Consider the following 22,929-nt stretch of genomic DNA (forward strand, 5'->3'; position numbering starts at 1 on the left):
CTTACTCCTCCATGTGTAGCCTGGGAATTTGACTTTACTTTCACTATCGCTAATAGTGCTATTGATTCTTCCAGAAAAGAAAAAATGGTATTCTGATATTTTTTAATGTGTGTACTTTGGTGCAGATACAAATAAAAGAATCTGCATGCAGTGAATTAAAATGTGGTTTCATTGTTGGGCCTTGATGGAGGTCTGTACTCTACTATGTGTCATTCTAGTTTTGCCCAGTTATCGAAAACTTACCTGAACTCTATCTGAACTGCCTTGATTTAGAATGACGGGAAGTACTGCTTACTAAACAACAAACTTCATCCAGGTACTGGGACGACTATGAACGTCTACAGCTACTCCAAAAAGGGACGAGGCCCGGCCTTGACCGAACCCACCATGAACCACAGAGTCGTTTACCTTTCTTGGAGAAAAACTCTCGGTTGTACTTCCCGGCAGCGAGCACTTTGCGTGGGACCTTCCCAAGGAGCTCCATGATCAGAGCGATGTGGTCTGCCCACCACCACATACATCACAGAGGGAACAGGCACGATTCAGCATTACAGCATGCACACACACATCAACACGACAGGCTGCACGGGACGGAAACACACTCCTGCCTCCGGCCACTGCATAGACGCACTATCAAACTAATGACTAATGTTACAACTTATTGCAGTGAGGTTTTGCTCTCACTGTTCTCAGTCACTATTTCACAATCAGTGCACCCAATTCTTTCTTGTAAATTCTAATCAAATTTTTTTTTTTTATTTGAAGCGTCCATTTTTGTGTGCCTCAGACATCTCTGTGTCTCCGTCCCACCAGCTCTCTGTCCAGTGCTACCTCTTCTGTTGAAGAACTCCCGGGAATATTTTCCGGAGAGTGCAAAGTGCCTCGGAATACAGCCCAGCAGCTCTATGATGTGAGCTATGTGGTCTACAGAGGAGAAGAGGAGGGAGGTGGGTGGATGGGAGGAGAAGGGGGGAGGAAAGGGGTTGACAAAAAAAGAGAGAGAAGAGGACGGAGAGGAAGGAAATACAGACAGAGAAAGGGTGAAGACAAGGAAGGAAGGGGTCAATTGAAAGGGGAGAGATGACAGTAAAATGTAAAGAAAAACAGAAACGGGGAAAGGAAGGTGACAGGTTGAGAAAAGAGGGGAGAAGGAAGGATAAAAAGAGACAGTCACCGACAGTAAGGGAGAAAATCGTGTTAGTGAGCTGTGCCCCCACAGCGGAGTTGATGAGATGAGATGTTCAGCCTTGGAATAAAAGTGACATGAACTCAGATGCAAAATTGAACAAACTAAATTCCAGAGCTACGCTGAAAAAACAAGTAAGCTGTTTACCAACTTGAAATAAATATGACTTACGTTTTTCTTTTAAAAATCAAAGTTATCCTGTGTGTTGAAACAACTTGATAATCTTTATTTGAACAAACTTAATTAATGTATGTGTTGCCAACTGAAGCATTTCAAAAAAAAGTTGGTTCAACAATTTTCTTTTCTTGGTGAAGATTTTCAACGTGGCCTCAGAGGCAGGAAATCATACATGACGTTAACTGTGTCACGTGTGATAAGAAAAATAACACAATGAGCTCACTGAGCAGTGAGGATGAGGAGATACGTGACGATTAGCCGTGAAAACGTGTTGTATTCAGGTCATTGACTCGTGTCCACATGCAAATACAGGGACTGTGATGCTTGATAAGAATAAAATGTGATGAGGATATAGATACACATATACTCAGGATAACTACTCTTGAGATGAATTCACTTAGTGTTGCTTTAAATTTATTGTGAACATTTGATCTCTAATTATTGATACTGTATGTGTGTATCTATAACATGTGAGCTGTTCAGGTTTAGGTTGAAAAATGAGTGGAGGCATCACAGCAGAGTTACAGGACAAGATTTACAGTTGAAAGTGGACAGTGGGGATTTGGGCAGAGGGGTGGCTACTCTACACTGAGCTCCCTTTAGGCCATTTTGATCCATTTAAGACCCAGTTAGGATCAATCTGTTACAAATACTGTATGTATTGTTCAGATGTACTGTTATTAATAGCACAAAGATCCAATAAATATGGCGGCAATCATAACACTTTAACAGAATCGAGACAAATCAACAATTATGAATTATTTCTATTTTAATGCCCATTTACTAATAAAGAGAAAAACTTGTCATTCTGCATAGTGAGTTAAATCAAAGTTCACATCCACAAAAACTATAAATAATGATACACAAAAACAGAATATAACATTTACAAAATGTATTCATTTTATATCATTTTTTTTATTTGCATTTATTTTGTATATTTAATTTGTATTTAATTTGGTGTATTGTAAAGAGTTGGATAATATTGTGAGTGTCTGTTATGGGACATATTAAGAAAACTTAATCATCAAATGGATTTCAAGTTGTAATAAATGCATCAGTACATTTTTGATGTTTGAGAATAGTTAAGAAAAATGTGCTGGTTAGGTTAATAAAAGGTTAATAATGCTGAATTAAAAAAACATCCCATTAAATGCAAAAAATCTATGAAAATATTTAACTACAACTGTTTACATTAAATACAAATTTCTACTCTAAATTAAAATATTTATCTAGTTGCTCATTCTTTTAATCAATATTGAAATAAATACGCAGTATTAGAGATTAAGTTTACAGTCATTATACAATACTCACAGTAATACATACAAAGGAAACATATTGAGATTTTTCTATAAGGAAATTAAATCATGTGAGTGTGTCGTATTACTCACCCTCATCACGGGAGTAGTCCTCTCCAGAGTGGGGCTCAAAAAGGTAATCTCCTGTAGCCAGCTCAAATGCCTACAAGAGAAGCAACCAACTTGAGTGTCCACTGAGCGAAACTGAATAGTTGCTATATGATGCACACATACAATATGTACGTATATATTGTCCTCACCATGCAGGCAGTGCTCCAGATATCTGCAGGAGTGCTGTAACCAGCTCCTATCAGGACTTCAATAGAGCGGTACTGTCTCGTCTGGATGTCCTCGGTAAAGTGTTTATGCTGCAGAGGAGAGAGGAGAGGAGACAAGGAGAGGAAAGGAAAGGAGAGGAGAGGAGAGGAGACAAGGAGAAGTGAGCTTACAATGACTTTGAATATCTCTTACCCTTATAAGAAATGGAAAATTTGCAACTACCTAAATGTCCCAAATCTCTTTTGTTGTTATTAAAATGAACCAAGAAATGTAAAAAAATTAACCAAGTAATAAAAATCTGTTATGACTGCTTTTATGTTTTGGTTAAAAACTTCCCCACAAAAATCTCTAGCAAGTAGTTGTGCCAGATCATCTGATATTGACCAGGCCTTTATCCAACTAAGAGGTTTATTCATAAGTCAAAACATTGGTCTGACTGGATTTCAACATGTCAACAATAAATCAAATAAAAGAATAGGCCACCTTCCTGTGATCTACTGTGATCTACAGCTAAATCTTAAAATAGAGAAACGGTCTTACCACCCAGCAGGCATTTCCAAGATCAGCGATCTTGACGTGAATAGTTTCCGCGTTGCGAGGATCCAGTGGGTTGATCAGGAGGTCGGCAGCTCTGGCCCTCACTGAGAGGGAGCAGAGGGAGAGAGCACATGTTTAATGCATATGATCAGGACTCTTCACCTTATTTTTCAACAAGGAACCAACTATGAAATGTAATGTCATGTTTTCAGAGTGTTATTAAACTACAAAAAAGATGGCCATAAATAAGTAAAATTGTGTTCATATAGGGAGTTGACCCCAGAGCCAGAGAGAGAATGATAATGAAATGAAAGTTGTGGGTTGAGGACTAATGTTGGTGATGAGTCATTGATAACACCCAGATATTTGGACACAGAAATGTATTAATGAGCAACAGGATCATGTTAGCAGGCAGCTATAATGTATAAGATGAAAAAAACATAGTGAGGATAATTCATACTCTGCTGATCCGTTCCCCCACCTTCGATTTAAATTAAGTTGCTATAAAGATTTTCTTTCCTTTTTTTAACTACACCAGTAAACCTCATTTACATGTAGATTAAAAGATCCTTTTCAATGGAGACCTTGGAATAGAAGGCAACAATGTTATGTCTGACTAATGTGATTAGCATGAAATGTGATTTAATAATTTTTTGTAATTTTCTATATGTAATATTCTTTAAATTTTCTTAAATGAAAATATTTATATATTTTTAGCTTAACACTTGGAAATGAATGTTTTTATTGAAACAACAATATTTTTCAAAACCACATTTGTGTTAATTAAAGATTATGACAAAATATTTGGTAATAAGGAACAAAGTTTTTCCTAAATATTGTAAATTCGTTATATCAGCGAATATAGTAATTTGTTTGTAAAGTAGTTTTATTCTACATTTAATCAATGTAGCACATCTCTTAACCAAGTTATTAAGTAAAACACAGAAAAGAGAAATACATAAAAAAAAACAAAAAACACATCAATCATAAAGACAGGTTGATATTACTCTTAAAAATAAAAATATAATGAAATGAGAGCGGTAAAACCCAGCAACATATAAAACAATTAAACAGTAGTCAGTACATAACCATGTCTCACCTTTGGGTGTGTCCCCTGTGCTCGAGGACGACACAGTGCGACTGCGGTCAGCCGGGCTGTTGGGAGACCGCCCCGCTCCGATCTCTGCTGTCCCAACCATTACAGGGTTTCCTGGCTCAGGATCCAGGGGCAAGTCGGGAAAGATGGGCCTCGCGCCCTGATGTGGCTCTCGGGATCCGTTGGTTAGCCCCGGTGCGCCCAGGTCGCCGTTGTACATCTCATAACCAGAGCTGACAGAGATCTCCCTGTCCGTGTAGCTCAGCTCAGACTCCACCAGGGGGCAGAGGAGATGATCGGGGGTTGGCGAGGGTGGCGGAGGGAGGCCAGGGTTTGGTTTCAGTACATCAGACCCTAACAAAACGTGACCGTTGGTTTTGGCTGAGTTGGTTTTATTGTTCTGGGGTTTGATAGGGGGGGAGTTGTCCGTAAGGAGGTCAGCTGTCGTGTCGTCATCATCATCTTCCTCGTCGTCGTCATCATCCTCTTCTTCCTCCTGATCTTCCTCATTCTCTCCGTCCTGCTCCTTTGATTCCTTTTTTTCCAACACGGACTCCTCCTCTGTTTTGCTGTCACTCTTTGGCGCCTCTCTCTCATTCTCCCCTTTTTCAGTCTGTTTCTCCACCTCCGCCCTCTCCTCGCCTTCCTCCTCCTCTACCCTCTCTTCCTCCTGTGCGTCCTCTTCATCATTTTCTTCCTCTGTCCCTTTCAATCCCTCCTCCTCCTCCTCATCTTCCTCCTCATCTTCTTCCTGCTCCTCTTCCTCTACCTCTGCTGGTGCTGTATCTCCACTACCTTCCTCTGGGGTGGGGGGAGGAATGGGGGCATCTTTTTCAGCGACAGGCGTGGGCTCCTCGTCCTCCTCTTCCGCCTCCTCATCAGGGTCGTCTGCGGTGATGGTGGGTACCTCGATCTGCTCCTGAGGAGGTGCTGCGCCTAACATGGAGGGAGGAGGAAAGGAAGAAGCATTAGAGAGAGGAAGTGAGTGGGAAGGAGATGTCAGTGAATTCAAAGACGGCGTAGGCGGAGAAAAGAGCAGCCTGAAAGGAGAATAAAGGAGGTAAAGGAGAGAAAGTGAGAACGAAAGAGACAGGGGGTGGAGAGACAGAGGGTGGTGGATGGAGATGGAGAGACACCATTGTATTTTCCTCCTTTTTTATGTGAATCAGCCTCTCCTCCCATCCACAGTGGGTCTAGTGTGGGCTGAGTAGTTGGAGCCAATCCACCTGCTATTCATTCACAGACAGAATCCTGCGCACACGTCCTCTAACTCACTCGTGCTGCAGATCAATGAACGCCACAGCTTGGATTTAGAAAAAGAGTAAAAAGCAAAAGCTAACCTAAATACGTTGCTTACGCCTCCTTCACATAGGAATTCACAAGATGTATCATCCATTAAACTGAATCTATAACAAGGTACTGTACATCACAAATCAATAAGATGGTTCAATCAACTAAAAACGATAGTTCAGTGTAAATGTACAACACACTCAGATTCTACGAGGGGATGGCTGAGGATGACATTTTCCAACTTAGATTCCAAAAGATTACATTTTAAAGCCTCTAAATGGCCGCTAACATCCTGGAGATTCCTGTAAAAACTTGTGCAGAAGATCTTGACACTTACAAGGGACATTTACCATCTTGTCCAATGTTTTAAAAAACCCTTAAAGTGACACAAAATGGCTCGGGTTCAGACGAAATGTGATTCCAGCTCTACTGTACAAATGAGAGACGGGTGATTCAGAGGGCTGAATAAAGCCGCGAGGAGGCGATATAATAAATTCATTGCAAATGGCACTTTTAGTTTTATTTGCGCTCAGCTTATACAACATCATCTAAGTAAAACAGATATGACAGGAAATGTCAAGCTGTGGCTTTTAAAGCGGCCAAATGAAATGTCAGTTTGTACTAAACTGTATTCTTGGCCGGGTGAACTACCCTCTGAGCTGAGATTGAGACTAAAGCACAGAACAACATGATGATAAAACATGTGCAGGCACACTTCACACTTCACACTGTGACGGCTGAAAAAATTCCTACATCCCAGCAGGGGTGGGTCCCTGCACAGCCACAACCAAATATAGCTGAATCCACATGTTTAAACATTTTATGGGAAATGTAAATAGTGACAGAGTTAATCCTGTTAAATGTGTGTAAAATAAAGCTCAGGACATTTAGGGGACCAAATCATATTTCGAGGTCTACATATAGGGTGTAGAGGTTAACACTGTCGTCTTCGAACAACAAGATTCTGGGTTCAAACCAGGGCTTCCCATGTAAAGTTAGCATGTTCTCACGAGTGTCTTTGCTCCACTTGGTCCAGCTCCCTCCCACAGGCCAGACACATGCAGCTGATGTTATTTGGAGACTGTAAATTGCTCCTAGGTGTGAATGTGAGTGTGAATGGTAGTTTGTCTGCATGTGTTGGAACTTTGGGAGGAAGCCGACCCAGAGAAAATCCCTCTCAGACACAAGGAGATTACACATTACAGATTGACCCCGACCAAGCTGGGATTCGAACTGGGAACCTTTTGCTATGAGGCTGACCATGCACCATTGTGCTGCCTTCCTCTAAAAATCCTTTAAAATCATAAGGATTTCCATGGTGGAGTTGATCACTGTATTTGATAATAGTATAACTGCACCTCAAGAAGAAATAAAGAAAGAAAACCTCATCACACGACTCACATGTATGATTCGTCAACCTGGTGGGCCTCTCCCTCTCTCCTCCCTCCTCCTCTTCGTCTTCCCCATCCTCCTCATCGTCGTCATCCTCGTCGCTCTCTCCCAGTGCCATGCTGGGGCCGAGCGCCGCTGTCTGCAGAGATGAAGGCCGGTTGTGCTCAGGTGCCTCTTTATCATCCCCCTCTTTGACGCTCTCTTCCTTTTTCTCTGCCTCTCTCTCCAGGGCTTCGATCTCCAGCATCCGCCTCTCCAGCAGCTCCGCCTGCCGCTTCTGTTTCTTCTTCAGCTTCTTCTTCTTGTTCTTGGAAATCTTCCCCGCCTCAGAAGAGAAAAAAAGTAGAGAAGAAGAAGAGGGAGTCACAGGGGGCAAATCACGGCCTGAACAGGAGAAATGAAAGGAATAAAATAGTTTGATATGTATTTGAAAGGTGCGTGATGTTTTTATGTAATTTCCCCTCACACTTTCGATGTAGATTATTTTATCATATTATAATATTTGTGCATTTTAAAGAGAGCCTGTGATTGCTGTCCGATGAAAATCATGCTGCCGAGAATTGAATGTGATTTTTTAATTTTTCCAAGCGAAGGCGAAGGAATCACGGTTTCCTTGATGCTTCAGAGAACTGTATTAAAAACTGTTCCCAATTCCTTCCAGGGTCAAACATGTTTTAGTTATATTACACGACACGTTTACATATTTGATTTTGCTCTCCTTGTTTTTTGATTATTTTATGTGAATAAAGTTGATGCCAAAGTCTTCCCCACACCAATCAGGAATTAGAAAACATTGGAATCACGTTCAGCTGAGAGTTACGCTGCCAGACAACCGCCAATCAAATACAACCACACGTACACAGTCCTGATGACAGGGATTCACTGAGATTTGGAGCGATTAACTCTTAATAAACAAAAAGAAATTATTATTTTACTAGATTATAGTGTCACAAAGAACACCCACTGGTTTATATGAAAAAAGAGCCCCTAAGGATACATAGGCAAAACAATTATAATTCAAGTTTCCTGTGCAAACCTGAAACTTACTTTATTTATTTATATAAGGCATTGTCACAACGAAGAAAACAGATTTCTACAAATAGGACACCTTCGGAGATACAGGGTTTTAACTGGACAAAAACTGAATGTTATATAACAGTAAAATTAGCTTCTTAAGCCATTTAAATAAACACAAAGTTGTAATTGAAATGCATGTTGAATATAACTCAAATTCTGAAAATAACTATTTATTTAACGTTCAGGATGAAGTGAGCAGCTCTCCTTACAGATGGTGGGAAGTTTCATATGGATACTGAGAAAAACAGGTGAGAAAAGACTAATACAATTCTATGATGTATTTTTAATATGGTGGGGCACCCAGTATCTTCCCTGTTTCTCTTGCACTTTGACTAACTGAATAGTTTGAAATGCCCTGAAGACACGTACTGTATCTTTCTTTGAACTTTAATGTTTCGTTGTTTTTTGTGTGTGTTTATGTTTGAGTGTGTTTGTGGATTTCTCTGGTTTCATACTCACATCTGTTATACTCACCGGTTTGAGCTGAGGGGCTGTGCTAACTGATAGACAGAAAGAAAAAGAGCAACAATCAGTGGCTTCAGGCTTTCACTAACATCAGTCCGTCACTCAACCAAGTTCAAAATACATCCAATAATATAATCTTCTGGAAGATCGATCATTCGGTTGTGTAGTCACGCGTACTTTTAAATGAGACATGTGCTTTTTTCAGTTATTCTATTTCCTCTTGTGTTATATAGGTGTTTCTGTAAATGTAAAAGTTCTGCAAAGTTAAACCGTTCTCCGGTCCGTTTATAAGAGAGCTCCTGAAAACACTGCTCCTCAATTTCAGAGTCATTAATCCAGACCAAGACTTCTGCACCACTGTGATGTCATCATTCCAATGCCCCACATTTGCATAAAGCACGCCTGACTAATCCCCTTACAGAGCCAGGTAAAGCGAGCGAGGAGACCGACATTTCCTACAGGCGCTTGGAGCGGTTAACCAATCACAACAGGGTGGACTAACTGACCAATTAGAGCAGACTGAGCTTCATCAAGAAGAGAACCTTAAGGAGACAGGAGCTCAAATCAAGCATTTCAGACAGAGGCTGAAAAGAGGAGCTAAAACATTATGAGGACAGTGATGACGATTTCAAGTAATAACTCAAATTTAAATAATGAACTTGAATATGAGCAAAGTATGTCTTCTTTAAAAACATGATACGTAGGTGAAGTGAGAACAAATATCTTTCACACACTCCCACTGCCTTGATGCTTGTGCACGATTCATAATACTCTTTTCTCATTCTTATAATGACTGAAAAAGTAGAAACATATAGAACACTGACATTTTTTCCCTGAACCAATTCAAATGAGTAACGTTTAACTTTTTAAAAGGTTTTGTCCATTGTAAACCTATTTCCACAACAATGATCAATATTTCAAATTGAACGTTTTGTTAATAGAAATCATGTTGTTGTCTACTCCTGGTTTCCAGCTCAGCAGATCAGCAAGTACAACAACATTTCAAGCAACATTGTCCGTTCATCAGAAATATAAACTCGTTATGTCCCAAACGATAAACAACAACCCAACCTCATGATGATGACAGAACATTTTATTTACTCTCTCCAGTCACTGACAGATTTGTGTCACCATTATAGCTCCTCTGTTTTGACAGTGGATTGCTTTGTACCCAAATGTAAGCAATGTAATTGGTTACCCCGAAGGCAAAAAAAATACTCCATTGGCTGATGCAAGGAATTGACAGCTCATGGTGGAGAGGGTGGGGCGGTTGGGGGTTCACCCAAGGAACAGGGTTCATGTTGAGTTCATCGCAACTGTTTTTTAACAACTATTTCCTTTTTTCCGACAGAGGAACTTGGTGACAAGAGAGGAAACAGCAGGAGTGGAGGAAAAAAACAGACAGCAAGTGGTGGAGGAGACACCAAAGGCTTCTCTGTGAATAGCATTTCTTAATTTTACATTTTGATCATTAACACTAAAGAAAAGTGTTAATACATATTTGAGGATTCATGATTTATTAATTTCACTATAAATAAAGATTATACATTAGGATTAAGGACTGTTATCTTACTCTATGTATAATAAGTTTACCGTAAGTCTGCAAAGAGAACAAAAAGTCCATGGACTGCGCCTCGATTCCTTTAGAATTGATCAAACACAAGTGTTAGTGTGTCCCTACCTGCAGATCCAGAGGGCGGTGGGGCTCCGGCCTTCTGCCACTCGGTTGCCTCCATGGCCATGCGCCTAACGAATGCATCATCTACGCACATCAGGATGTTCTCCGGCTTTATGTCCGTGTGGATGATTTTACACTTTGTGTGGAGGTAGTCCAGACCCTGCAGGACCTATAAACACATTCAGGTAAAAAGTCACACTCTTTTGTATTAATACATGTAACTCTCTGTGCTCAGTTCTTGTTCTCTGTCTCTCCCCATGTCCTTCCTTCTCTCCTTCTCAATGCTAAAGTAGCCGTTCTTTTAAATCTTCTCAATCTTGAAGACAGAGGAGAGGCTGTTTTTCTTTCACCGTTTTTCTCCTTGGTTTATTCGGAGGCTCTGAGACTGAAACGCTGATGGAAAAACACAGATTTAATTTCTGCTCATCTTCCTCTTGGCTTTTGAGAAGTGAGTCGCTGGCAGGGGCTGAAATGACTGAAATTCCTAATGTTTGAAGTGCATAAAACCAGGCACGGTAGTAGAAAGCTTCGAATGAGCTCTTTGGAGCCTTTTATATTCGTTTCATGTTATATTTCTCAATCCGCTTCCTTCTCTCTGTCTTTTGACCCAGTCTTCCAAAGTCCATCTCTAAAGATATTGGACATTGTTTCTGACTGTGAGACAGATTTCTTAACTTCTAACCCTCAAGAAAAACCCGGTCAGAAAGAACAGCTCTCCCGAATTTGAGATTATGCTGTGTCCAATTATCTCTCACTATTCAAGATATAGTCCACTACATAGTGAGGTCACCATTTTGCAGATTGTCCGAATGTTTATTGATGTTTTTTTTATACTCTGAATGTTGTTTCCCAAGGTGCATTGCACTCCAATTTCAAAATGTATAATTGTATTTTTCACCAGCCAACATTGTTTTTGTTCATCATAATCCTGCGACAATGATTTAGTTGTTTCTTTTGCCCCTTAGCTCACTATATGGTCCTTCACATTAAATATAGTGAGAAGGAGCGAGTGAGTGATTTCAGACACTGCCATAGTGAATGAAATGAGAAATGCCGTTCAATGAAAGTCTGTTTGCCTACTATATACCAAAGTGACAAATACAGTATGTATGTGACATTAATCTATTCTGTATAAAACATCCTGATTTGAAAAAAGAAAAAATTCTGTTTACTATGTCAAACTGTAGATGTCACTGTTGTCAACTGCTTTGTTATTGTACTATTTTATGTGTATACGTGTATATGTCAGATATTGTGATGTCTTCCAGTACTTTAGTTTTGTGTGTGTGTGTGTGTGTGTGTGTCTGTGTGTCTGTGTGTGAGTTTGTGTGACTAACCTGTTGGATAATGCTCTTGACACACACCAGTGGCAGACCTTGGTAGTTAGATTTAATAATCCACTTCAGCAGGTGGTGACCCAGTACCTCAAACACCATGCACACATCTGGGGTGGAGAGTCAAGGACCGACATTATCATCATACACACACACACACACACACACACACACACACAAGAGCCTGATAAGGATACGTATGCCATTGATTCCGGTGATCTTGAAGTCATCTATCAGTTGGACGACCATGTCTTTGTTGGGGTCGCCGGGGTCACTCTCTCTCACCTGAAATGAGAGGACAGTGAGATGAAGCAAACACTGGAGGATAAAGGGAATTAGAAAAGAGAGAAGGAAAGAGAGACGATGAAAGGATGTTTCATTCTGATATGAGGGTCCTCTGCCTCGACCATGCAAAAAGGACAACCTGAGAGAGAGATGCAAGGTGCAAAGAGAAAAGAATAACGGAAAGAAGGAAAAAAGAAAGGGAGGAAAATAGAAGGTTTAAGGATGCAAAAACAAGAGGAAGGGGGGAGGGGGGAGGGGGAGGAAGGAAAAAGGAACAAACAAAACTGAAAAGGATGAAATGATGAAAAAAGTCAGACTACCAAACACCAAAGTATCAAACCAATCAGATTCTCACACATCGCAGCAGTTTGATCTCGTCCAGGGCCGTCTCCGTGTAATGCTGGGCGCTCTTCACCACCTTCATCGCCACAAAGTTCTTCACTCTGTAATGACACACAGACACACAAAGATGCATTATTGTGATTTCGTGGTGACTCACAAACCCACAGGCCGATAAAGGCAGCAATGCTAACTAATGAGTGAATGGGAGAGGTATGAAAATAGCACCTGAACCAACACTGGCCGACAGCTTGGCATTCACACTGCCCACAGTGACACTGCAAATGCTAATGTGAGAGCTATGTGGCATTTTATTATGAAGTTGGCATCATGTGAAAGTACACCAGTGCTTTGGTCTTGTCACAGTCCACATACACACCTATTGTAATTGATGGTATGTATTCATGACTCTATTGTAACTATTGCATGTCATGTTGCATGTTGTATGTCAGTGAGTTCTGACCTGTGTGACATTGTGTCCGGCCTCAATTCCAATGTGATAATATTAAATAAGTGCTGATTTTACTGCAAAAATGAGTTAATAAATCAATTGACAGTGATCATCATTTAATTTACATCGTTTCATCATTGAAGACATGTAAATACATGTTGCTCATTCCTCTTGTACATTAAATATATTTTTGTTTGAATTTGATTGGATAAAAATAAAAAAATATCATCTTGGCCTCTGTGAAAATGATAACTTGGTGGAAGGAGTTTGTATGGGTCAGATAGAGAACCATTAAAACGGATCCAGGAAATGTGTTAAACTTGTTTTACAATGTATTGCAGGGTTTATTCCTTGTTTTACCAGGAAATAGTTAAGGTATCTTGATCAATCAATCAATCAAACAAATTGAATTTGTATAGCCCATATTCACATATCACAATTTGTCTCATAGGGCTTAACAAGGTGTGACATATTAGTGGAATATAGTGAGTTTAAATGTGATTTCATAAGGAGCCTTGGCTGAGGTATGCTTGCTATAGAGTGATATTCTAGTTTAATAATAAAAAAAAAAATCATTAGACCAAAAACAAGTAATTAATAAGTAATGAATACTAATAGTATTTACAGTTTGCCTTTTATATATTTTTTTGTAATGTATATATTGTGTATATATTATGTAGTCTACAGTGCAAAACAACAACGGCAACAATGTATAAAAAGCCAAACTATAACTAAATAAACAAAGGAAAGTAGAAGTAAAAAAAAAGGCAGGAGGAGTGAGAGAAGACGACATCTGCCTCGATATTGACAGAGTGAATAAATCCAAGGTGTCTGCATTTGTCAAGCATTGGGATTAACTGTCCTGTGTGAGTCAGGTAACGCAACTCCAACTCACGAGATTATGACCACCATCAGTGTAATTAACACCAGTGACATGAGTAAATGCGTTTCTGCATGTGTGTGTGTGTGTTTGTGTGTGTGTGTGTGTGTGTGTGTGTGTGTCACAGAAAGGTGACACTGGGTTGATGACACTGTCATCCATCCTCCCCGGTTGCCTCGTGAACACAGAAACAACATCACAGTGCAAATGGATGGCTTTGGTGCTAGTGCACAATGGTGTTGGTTGCAACTGTCGTAGTGGTGACGTGCCAGAGACTGTCAACAGGTGCATGTGTGGTTGCTGTGTGTGTCTCTGTGTGTGTGGGGGGGTACGTTTGATGTGTTGTGCGTCTGCGTGAGCAAGGTCAAGTGAAGGACTCTGATGAACAGCATTTGTGAGCATGCAAGTGCTTTTTCTGGGTCATGAGTAAATGTGGTGAATATCTCAGCATGAAGCAACATTTAAAAAACCTATATTTACAGTGTGTGTGTGTGTGTGTGTGTGTGTGTGACTCACTGTATGTCCCAGCAAAGCCATACGGTGGAGAAGTGGCCCCACCCCAGCTTCCTGATCACATGGTACCTTCCATTGAACAAATCCCCGATCTTCACCGGATGGTACCCTCCTGAGAGAGATAAAGAGAGAGAGAGAGCGGGGGAAGAGAGAGAGCGAGAGAGAGAAGATGAAGGTTACTGGCGACTGCGAGAGATAACCAATGACATGAAATCCATTAGTGAGCAAAAAGTGGTGGGAGAGCAGCACAGAGGGAGGGAGGTCAAACAGACAGGAGACGTGACAGGACAGACGTGTTCCACAAGTGGGAGAAAAAAGATGCAGGAGGAAAATACAGCACAAACATTCCCAGTGGCATGAATCTGCAACATTTTGTGAAGCAACGATACAGAGAGAAATAAAGTTGTATCTTTGACACTAAATTTTTTGATTTGAGACAATAACGCAATTCAAGTTAAAACCATTAGGAACATTAGAGCTTGTGCCCGGGAAGCATTTTGTTTTAACTGAAGGATGTTTCTATCATTTCATCTACTCTCATTGATATAAATGGGTTGGACATCTCTCAGCACGATGCAGTGTTATTCAGCAGCACAACAGAATCAATCATAAAATGTTTTATTGTGTCCAGCATGCAAGATCTAGATCTAAATCTGATTATTGGATTAAATCAATAAAAGATACACCCAATTTAGTTAATGTCATTTTAACTGTTTATCATTTTGAAACAGGACTGCACATAAGGCCTAGCAGAATTAATGTGAATGAACTTGGATCGACAATACTCCTGCCAACATAAAATTGAGATTTGTAAATATGGGCCATAAATAAGAAACATTGTCTTTCTTTCCGTGTGGATTTCACATGTTGTTGATGTGATTTTTATCCAGATACTTTTTACTGTAACAGTCTAATGTCTTGCAGATTGGAATTGGGTTAATGGGAGACTCTACATTGTCCATAGAGTGGGAATGGTTGTGTGTCTGTGTACGTTGGTCCTGTGATATGCTGGTGACCCATCCAGTGTGTACCCCGCCTCCCGCCCAGTGTCAGCTGGGATTGGCAGCAGCTACCCCCACCACTTTTATAGGGTTGATACACGGTACAGTAGATGGATTGGATCTCTGGATATAGTTCACCGTGTACTGTAATTTACACATGCTTCTAATGTTTTTATCCATCTTTATATATAAGCAGTATTGGATATCTTGTTCCACTTACTGAAGCTAACAGGATCTGATGCTGAGCTTCAGTATATTCTCACTTCAAAATGGACTAAATGTTTTCTCACTTAACAAAGTAGAGCTCGGTCTTTGTTCTTGCCACAGTGACACGACCAGCTGGCAGAGAGAGAAGTCGTGCCTGACAGGGCAACATTGTTGGAAGTGTATTTTGTTGAGCACAAACTTGATAATTTGTGGTGTTTCAAGTAAAACAGCACAGACACACACGCCGGGTGGGCAGGTGAGGAATCAAACACAGAAAACTACTACAGAAAGCTACTCAATGCACTTCTATGCAGTAACAAAGTGAATTTTATGTTTTAAAAGTACAGGGCCCGAGTACAAGTACATCAAATGCTCATAAATAAATACAAGGGTTACCAATAAAGGGTCTTAAGTAGATAAAATATCCAAACCAAGATTCAATCTTTTCTCTTTTCTATCATCTTCCTCATGTGAGATGTGTAACATAATCTCAAGAATTGACCTAACCAATGAGATATATGCCGTCTCAAAGTATTAAAACATATGATTGAATTACATCATGCCATATATAGACTCATTGAAATACTTTTAAACAGGCTGCACTATTTCTTTCATTAGTGAATCTGTAGTGAAAATGATCTTCTCAGAAGTCGGTGCACTCTTCTCTGGCATCGTGACCCTCTCCAGGAAGCAAGTCTGCCGTTCCTCTCTGACAACAAGAAAAACAACCTTGACATGTTGGTGTCACAACTAATGAGCGTCTCAGACCGGCACCCAGAGTGACACTGGTGTAAAATCCCGTCAGGATGGAGGGAAAAAGAAAGAAAGAGGAGAAAATCCAGACAGGGGGACAGCGATGGAGAGGGGGAGACAATGTGAGACAGGGCCGCCTTTGTTGAGCTCTGCAGCAGCAGACGTAGAGAGTGGAAGTAATGGTCTGGGACAGACCGACTTCCGAGTGTGCGTGGTCTGCTCAGTTCATGTGTTGCTCTGACCTTTGCAGTAGTCGGCGGGGTCCTCCTGCTCCTCATCATCGGAGCCCAGGATCTCCTCCTCCTGCTCCGGGGGCCCCGTCGGCTCAGGGGGAGGTGGAGGGGGTGGCGGGGGAGGAGGGGCGCTCACTGGGGCTTTCTGCTCGGTCTCAGGCCTGTAAATAAAATAGTGGGATGAAAGATGGTTAACATCTCAAGTCACTTATTTTTTACTTGAAATATAAGCTTGAGCAATTTACGCTCACATGTTTGAATATTTGCAGCCATGACTCAAGGCGAGGGCAAACATGAACTGTGCTTCAGGAGCAGATGTATAATATATGAAAATAATAACTTGTAATATTTCCATATATAAAGATGTTAGCTCTTCCAGTGTGTGCTGCTGACTAGCATCGTTGACAGTTATTCATCTTGCACTGAGCTCATGACGGCTTTTACATTCGCTACTCTGGAACACTATGTCAGACAGGTTATTTTTCTGCAGAGAAAAAAGAAGCTCAGGAGGGGTCGTGCCACTTATCTGTGTTTGAAATAAATAAAAGGATAAACTACAGCGATCAATTGCCAGTTGCTGAACAAATTAAGAACATGCATAATGGGGAAATTCATATCGAAGCGACTGTTAGTCCAAAGGAAAGAGGGACGACCTCACAACTTCTCTGCACTGTTTTAAATGAAGATGCGGCAGAGGCACAACAACAAACGATTCATGCTGCTGGCTGTGTCTTCTCTCAAGACCACTAAGACACTGCAGTCTATTAGAACTGGTACCACCACAGTGACTCAGCCAATTTTGCCATACACCTTGTCCACCAGCCAACCTCTCTGCTTTCTGGCTGTTTGGGAATGTTGTTGTTACCTTCCTGCCCCCAAAAATAACCATTGTTGTTTATCAATCTTTGCCCAGCATCCCCAGCAAACATCTCTGCTGTAACCTGCCACGCTCAGCCCGCCTCCTCTGGCGTGCTTCACTCGGGATTCTCTGTTTGCCTATAAACAAGTTGTTTACTTCTGCTGTCTTGTTAGAACCAGTACCTTCTTCATTATTCACTTTGTCAGTTCATTTTGAATTATTGTCTTAAGCCTAATTTTAAGTCTACCCGTGACTCTGCTCCTGTGTCCTGTGTTCCATTAGCATTAGAAAGCCTGGAAGATAGACTGTATATAAAGATGGACGACAAGTCTCCACTTCATCCCACTATCAAGAAGTGAAGCTTAAATCTCCCAGATTCAAACGCTGCAAACTTGAGCATTTGGAGAATCTGTGCGAGTTGATCTGAGGATTGACCCATCGTAGTGGGGTCCCCCTCAATACATGTGCTTAACCAATTGTGAGTCAGTCTCAGCTGTCAATCATGACATTTTAATTGCATCAGTTAACTATTAAAACCAAATTGACTGGAAGAATTATCAGTTGAACAATCGTCAGTGTGATAACAACTTACTGAAACCATCTTGGTCCTTGTGCCATCCACTAACATGAAGAGGGTGGGACATATATAACCTGCAGCCAGCCACCAGGTGGCGATCAAGATGCTTTGGCTTCACTTATGGGAATCAGTTATGTTGTCCATCTGTGTATACAGTGTATGTCCTGGAACCATGTTTATTTGTGCATTAAGCCCCTTCAAAAATTATCACATTGAAATTCAATAATTAATGTCTGAGTGGTGCAGCAATACAGTCCAAAACAATCTGTAACTCCTGTAGAGTCAAACTCAGACAGTATGAATATCTTCTTCATGATTAGTTTTATAATAAAAAATGTAAATTGTGATATGCACCACTAAATATCTCAATATCAGTTATAGGACTTATTCAGATTTGTCATATTGATTCTTATTGTTACATTGTATTGTGACAACTTTATGAAGGATTCAAACAGTAACTATCGGGAGTCAATGAGAGACATTGGTCGTCAAAGCGTCAAACACAGTTGGTTCGTGGACAGATATGGTTTGTAGCTCAGAGACGCTCAGGTTGAACTAATCCACTCCCACTCCCCCCCTCAGACATGAATCAGCAGATAAAATGGAAACTGTCCAACAACAGACACAATGTAAAACAACTTCTTTCAATCCTGAGAAAAAAGTAGCACACCGTAAAAACTATGGCGACCTTGAAAGGGGTATTAGGAGCAGGTATTTCTAAAATGTACGACATGATTAATGACATAGACAAAATAATAGATAGAATATCTGGAATGACAAATACATGCATAGATAAGGCTTCATCAGCTTTTCAGGGTTCATCTCCCCGTTCCACTTCCTTGCCCTTGTCTGAAATGGAACTGAGCCCATGGGAGGGTGAACAGGCTGCAGAGCACAGGCTGCCTCTTCTCTTCAGGCCTGGCCGAATTTTCTGCATTTAGCTGGCGCACTTATCCGGGACGTCTTACAATGAGTGATCAGACGGGGCACTGCCACGGCACACATGGATATTTATGGAGATTTTTGTGAACTTGTGCGTAACATCAAACCTCTACGGCTACGCCATACTAGTGCATCGTAAAACGACGTAATGGCTTTTAGTTATATTGCGTTAATATGACCTCATACTCAACACACTGTAAATCACAACTAGACACAAACATAGACACAGAGGAACACATGTACAACACTTGGAAACAGACCGGCAACGTGCACAATGTGTAGCTCACGAGCAGCTAACACAAATAAAGACAGGAACGCACTCAAGTTGACGTCCTCGCAGTGATTTTTTTCCATTTCTAACATTTCTTTTCATATTTAGATTGCTGATACCTCCACAGTGTCCAATCAGTTATAAACTCATTCTGTAACTAAATAATATTTTCTTGGGTGCAACTGGCAGCGTTTTCTCCTCATCATTCTCCAAGGAGGTTAGTTTTCACCTGTGTGTTTGTTTGTTAGAAGGATTATGCAAACACTACTGAACCAATTTCTACTCAACTTGTAGGAGGGATGGGGACAGGGTCTGGGAAGACCCCATGGATTGTCGGTGCAAGAACTACACAATCATGTTTAGGAATGTTAGCCTTGGCCAACATACATTTATGTACACATGCCACTGAATGTACCATTTGTACAACTACACACTAGGTCGAATGTGCAGTGCTGTACAAATTCCTTCACATTTATTGTTTTTAGAGAATAAAAAGTACTCTGACAAAGGTATAGAATCAAAGTCACAGTGAGCAAATAAACTTCACCTCTTGCCAATAATAGATGCAGACAGTGTTCTGAGATGTGAATAAAACTCGTGCATTCGTACTCAAACAGGTTGACGTTTTCATCAATCAGACGTTTCAACATCAATCCAGTCTTCATCTAAAGAGAAGTGGCTCTTTCAGCAGCATGTTCGTGAGACTGAATGAGACCAGCTGAGCCTGGGAGAGCTCGTCCAACACTTCTTATTCAGCGTCACTTCACGCTGGCAACATGATCAAATGCTAAATTAAGACAGAAAAAAATATATAAACACGTCAACACACAAAGCCTGCGCTTGTGAGCTGTTATTTAATTGCGGTCACAGGCGCAGTCACATGATGGAGGCTCTCGGTGTGTTGCCATAGCAACTGCAGGGCAAGGAGGAGGAAGAGGAAGAGGGAGGAGGAGGGTGTCCAGGACAAAAAGTGTTAACCTGGTGGCAAGGCCAACAGGCACGAACAGACACACAACGGCACGGTTCCTCCCTTCCTGCAGATAAAGACAGAAGATGACTTGGCATTGAGATTTCCTTGCCGCGCGCACACACACACAGACACACACACAACAGACACACACAGGCAGTAGAGGGTGTCCTTGCAGTAGGATGCAGCTTCTTTACCAAAGCAGTCACGTAGTTAGTGATACATCACGTCTATAGGCTCAGAGCTTTTATACTGCTCATCTTGCCAATGGCAGTACAGACACTTAACCCCCATAACTTCCTGGACCCGTGCCGAGCTGCCAAAACATTAAGATAGCAAAGACGCCGCCTGAGTAGGAAAGACGAGCAGAGCAGAGGCGGAGACAGAACAGAGAGGAAATGGAGCGGACGGACAGACAGAAAACAGAGAGCGAGAGGTAGAGATTTAGAGGAGGAAGAGGAAGAGAAAGAAAGAGAAAGAAAGAGAAAGAAAGAGAAAGGAAGTCAGATGTAGAGAGAAACGAGAGAAAATGAACCACCAGCCAAAGAGAGGGAAAAAACAGAGACAGACTGAATGACCAAGAGAAAGAGATGGCCAAACAGAGACAGAGAAAAAAAGAAAGACAGAGAGCAGTAGACTAACAACAGACTGACAACAAACTCAGAAAGGGCCCAGAGAAGAAGAGCAGAAAATAAATAACAGAAGCAAGGAGGAAAATACAGAGAGCAAGCATGAATCCATCCACACTGATCCATACTGTCCATCACACCATCAGACAGGTGGAGGTGGAGAGAGCATCAGTGGTGAGCAGGTCAAACACCGGCTCTAACAAACTAAGGGGCTGTGTGTTTGCTTTTCTCCGATTATGTTTGTATAAAAATTGTGTTCGATGCAAATCCATAGAGTGACTCGCTCCAATGCATTATCAATATACATTTAGTATTCATATTTTTATTCAATTCTTTGGTTAAACAGAACATTGATTTGTATCTTTACACGTAACATCCGATTTGTACAAACTACATGTATAAAACCACCACAATCGGCATTATAAACCAATAAGTCTTATAACATTCCCACTGCAGACCAACAGGTTTCACTTTATCCAATCTGGAATAATTGAGTCCCCCCCGTCTGGTCAAACCGGCACTAATCAATTTCCTCCATTAATTGGCACTTATTCACACTACAGGGGCAACAATTTCCTGTTCAAGAAGGTGTAGTAACACCCCAGCAAATCTCCTGCAGCAGCTACACTCTTTTAGATAACAGACAATTACAGACAAACTTTTAGCAACAACTGTGTGTGTTAGTACCTTGCCTCAGGGCCGAGTGGGAGAAGTTAATATGAACCACCAGGACTGTCCCACGTGTAAAGTATTTCATGTTTATATCAAACAAGTGACTGCTTGTGTCGCCGTCCCCTCTCCTGCAATAATGCATGTTTACATGGTTGTATTAACTGCACATTTTAATTGAAGTTACTTTGTACATGTATAGGTAAAGTGGTATTTTGAAGCTGGAGATGCTGTAACAGCACATGTGTGTAGAGACTGTAGAGAGCAGGTTGAGACATGAGTCTTCCACTGCATTTTTACTGGGGAGGTAAATAACTGCCGTATGTACCTTGCACACACGCACACACACACACACACACACACACACACACACACACACACACACACACACACACACACACACACACACACACACACACACACACACACACACACACACACACACACACACACACACACACACACACACACACAGACTGCCCAGACTGCTTCTTACATCCTAATCCAAGTAAAAGAGTGCGTGCAGGTCATAATGAACACAAACGCACACACACAGGTTTTTGGCCTAACACCCAACAATGGCATCTGTAGCACCAGTGTTAGATTTTTAAGAGCTGGACATGTTTTCCATGTCCCGGTTGGTTCACCTACAAATTTGCATTAAAATCGCTGAAGAAGACATTTCTCCTCCCACACACAACTGCATGTGTGATCAGTGTACATGTTTGTGTAAGGCTAACCCTACTTGAAAGGTTTGTCTTGTTGCTACAATAAGCCGACGGCAATGTCCAAGCCCCAGCATTCTTGCTTGTAAACCAGTTCTGTCACTAAGCTCATCATCCTGACTGCAGTGGAAATGTTGTGTCGGGCTGGAGGATGTGGAGAAAACTGTGGCAGAGAACAAATGTGAAATGATTTCATTTGACGGATTCCACAGGGAGGAGAAACTGAGATGCAAACCAAGACCAAATCAGAACAAATCGTAAAGCAGTTTTTTTTTTTCTCCCTGTAAATTCCTCCTAGCACCACGCTGTGCACTCGTGTCTGGACAGCCTTGTTTCTGTAAAGTGCTGACATGACAGGGCAGCAGTGACAATGTCAACATGTGTGCAGGTAAAACAAGGTTCCATTTTGATATAAATACAACTGTGTTTGTCAGCGAACACAGGAGTCCAGAGGTCAGCATGATGAGTAGCTATAAAAGTTCTAAGTGCTCTTCTCTGGTTGATCAGGGCCGGGGACGGCATCATCCTCCAGTGCCCATTGACAAACCCTTAAAGCCCAATGGTCATTGTCAATAGGTATCGAAACGAGAGCAGAAGAGGAAGTCAGGCGTCGAGGTTACAGGGAAACAAAGTCCATACATAATGAAAATGTAATAGCTTTGTAAATTTGAACTTACTTAATTAAGTTGCCTATGTAGAGTTGTCTATAATACTTTGCGTAAAGGGGAGTATTTTAGGTGACTGATCGGTTTGTATTCAGTTCGTCCACATTGGGAAAGTTTGGGACAACCTTTCTCAGGACACTTCCTTATGATTTCTGGG

General features: G+C 41.1%; 1 protein-coding gene across 2 annotated transcripts in view; it reads right to left on the reverse strand.

The window, feature by feature from the left end:
• The window catches only part of srpk2 (SRSF protein kinase 2), a 45,092-nt gene that overhangs the window by 4,706 nt on the left and 17,457 nt on the right, over positions 1 to 22,929 (reverse strand). The window contains exons 2-14 of one of the 2 annotated variants that reach the window (XM_062389934.1): positions 16,478 to 16,629; positions 14,278 to 14,386; positions 12,447 to 12,534; positions 12,004 to 12,091; positions 11,810 to 11,916; positions 10,476 to 10,641; positions 8,789 to 8,829; positions 7,262 to 7,577; positions 4,574 to 5,506; positions 3,478 to 3,578; positions 2,919 to 3,026; positions 2,752 to 2,821; positions 832 to 924 (exon numbers count right to left, since the gene is read on the reverse strand). In XM_062389934.1, the coding sequence (XP_062245918.1) occupies positions 832 to 924; positions 2,752 to 2,821; positions 2,919 to 3,026; positions 3,478 to 3,578; positions 4,574 to 5,506; positions 7,262 to 7,577; positions 8,789 to 8,829; positions 10,476 to 10,641; positions 11,810 to 11,916; positions 12,004 to 12,091; positions 12,447 to 12,534; positions 14,278 to 14,386; positions 16,478 to 16,629 (2,372 nt within the window). Of the gene's footprint in view, positions 1 to 408; positions 502 to 831; positions 925 to 2,751; positions 2,822 to 2,918; positions 3,027 to 3,477; positions 3,579 to 4,573; positions 5,507 to 7,261; positions 7,578 to 8,788; positions 8,830 to 10,475; positions 10,642 to 11,809; positions 11,917 to 12,003; positions 12,092 to 12,446; positions 12,535 to 14,277; positions 14,387 to 16,477; positions 16,630 to 22,929 lie in introns of both variants that reach the window. The other variant, XM_062389933.1, reaches the window with a different exon arrangement.

Source organism: Platichthys flesus, chromosome 6 (genome assembly GCF_949316205.1).
Source record: "Platichthys flesus chromosome 6, fPlaFle2.1, whole genome shotgun sequence".
NCBI lineage: Eukaryota > Metazoa > Chordata > Actinopteri > Pleuronectiformes > Pleuronectidae > Platichthys > Platichthys flesus.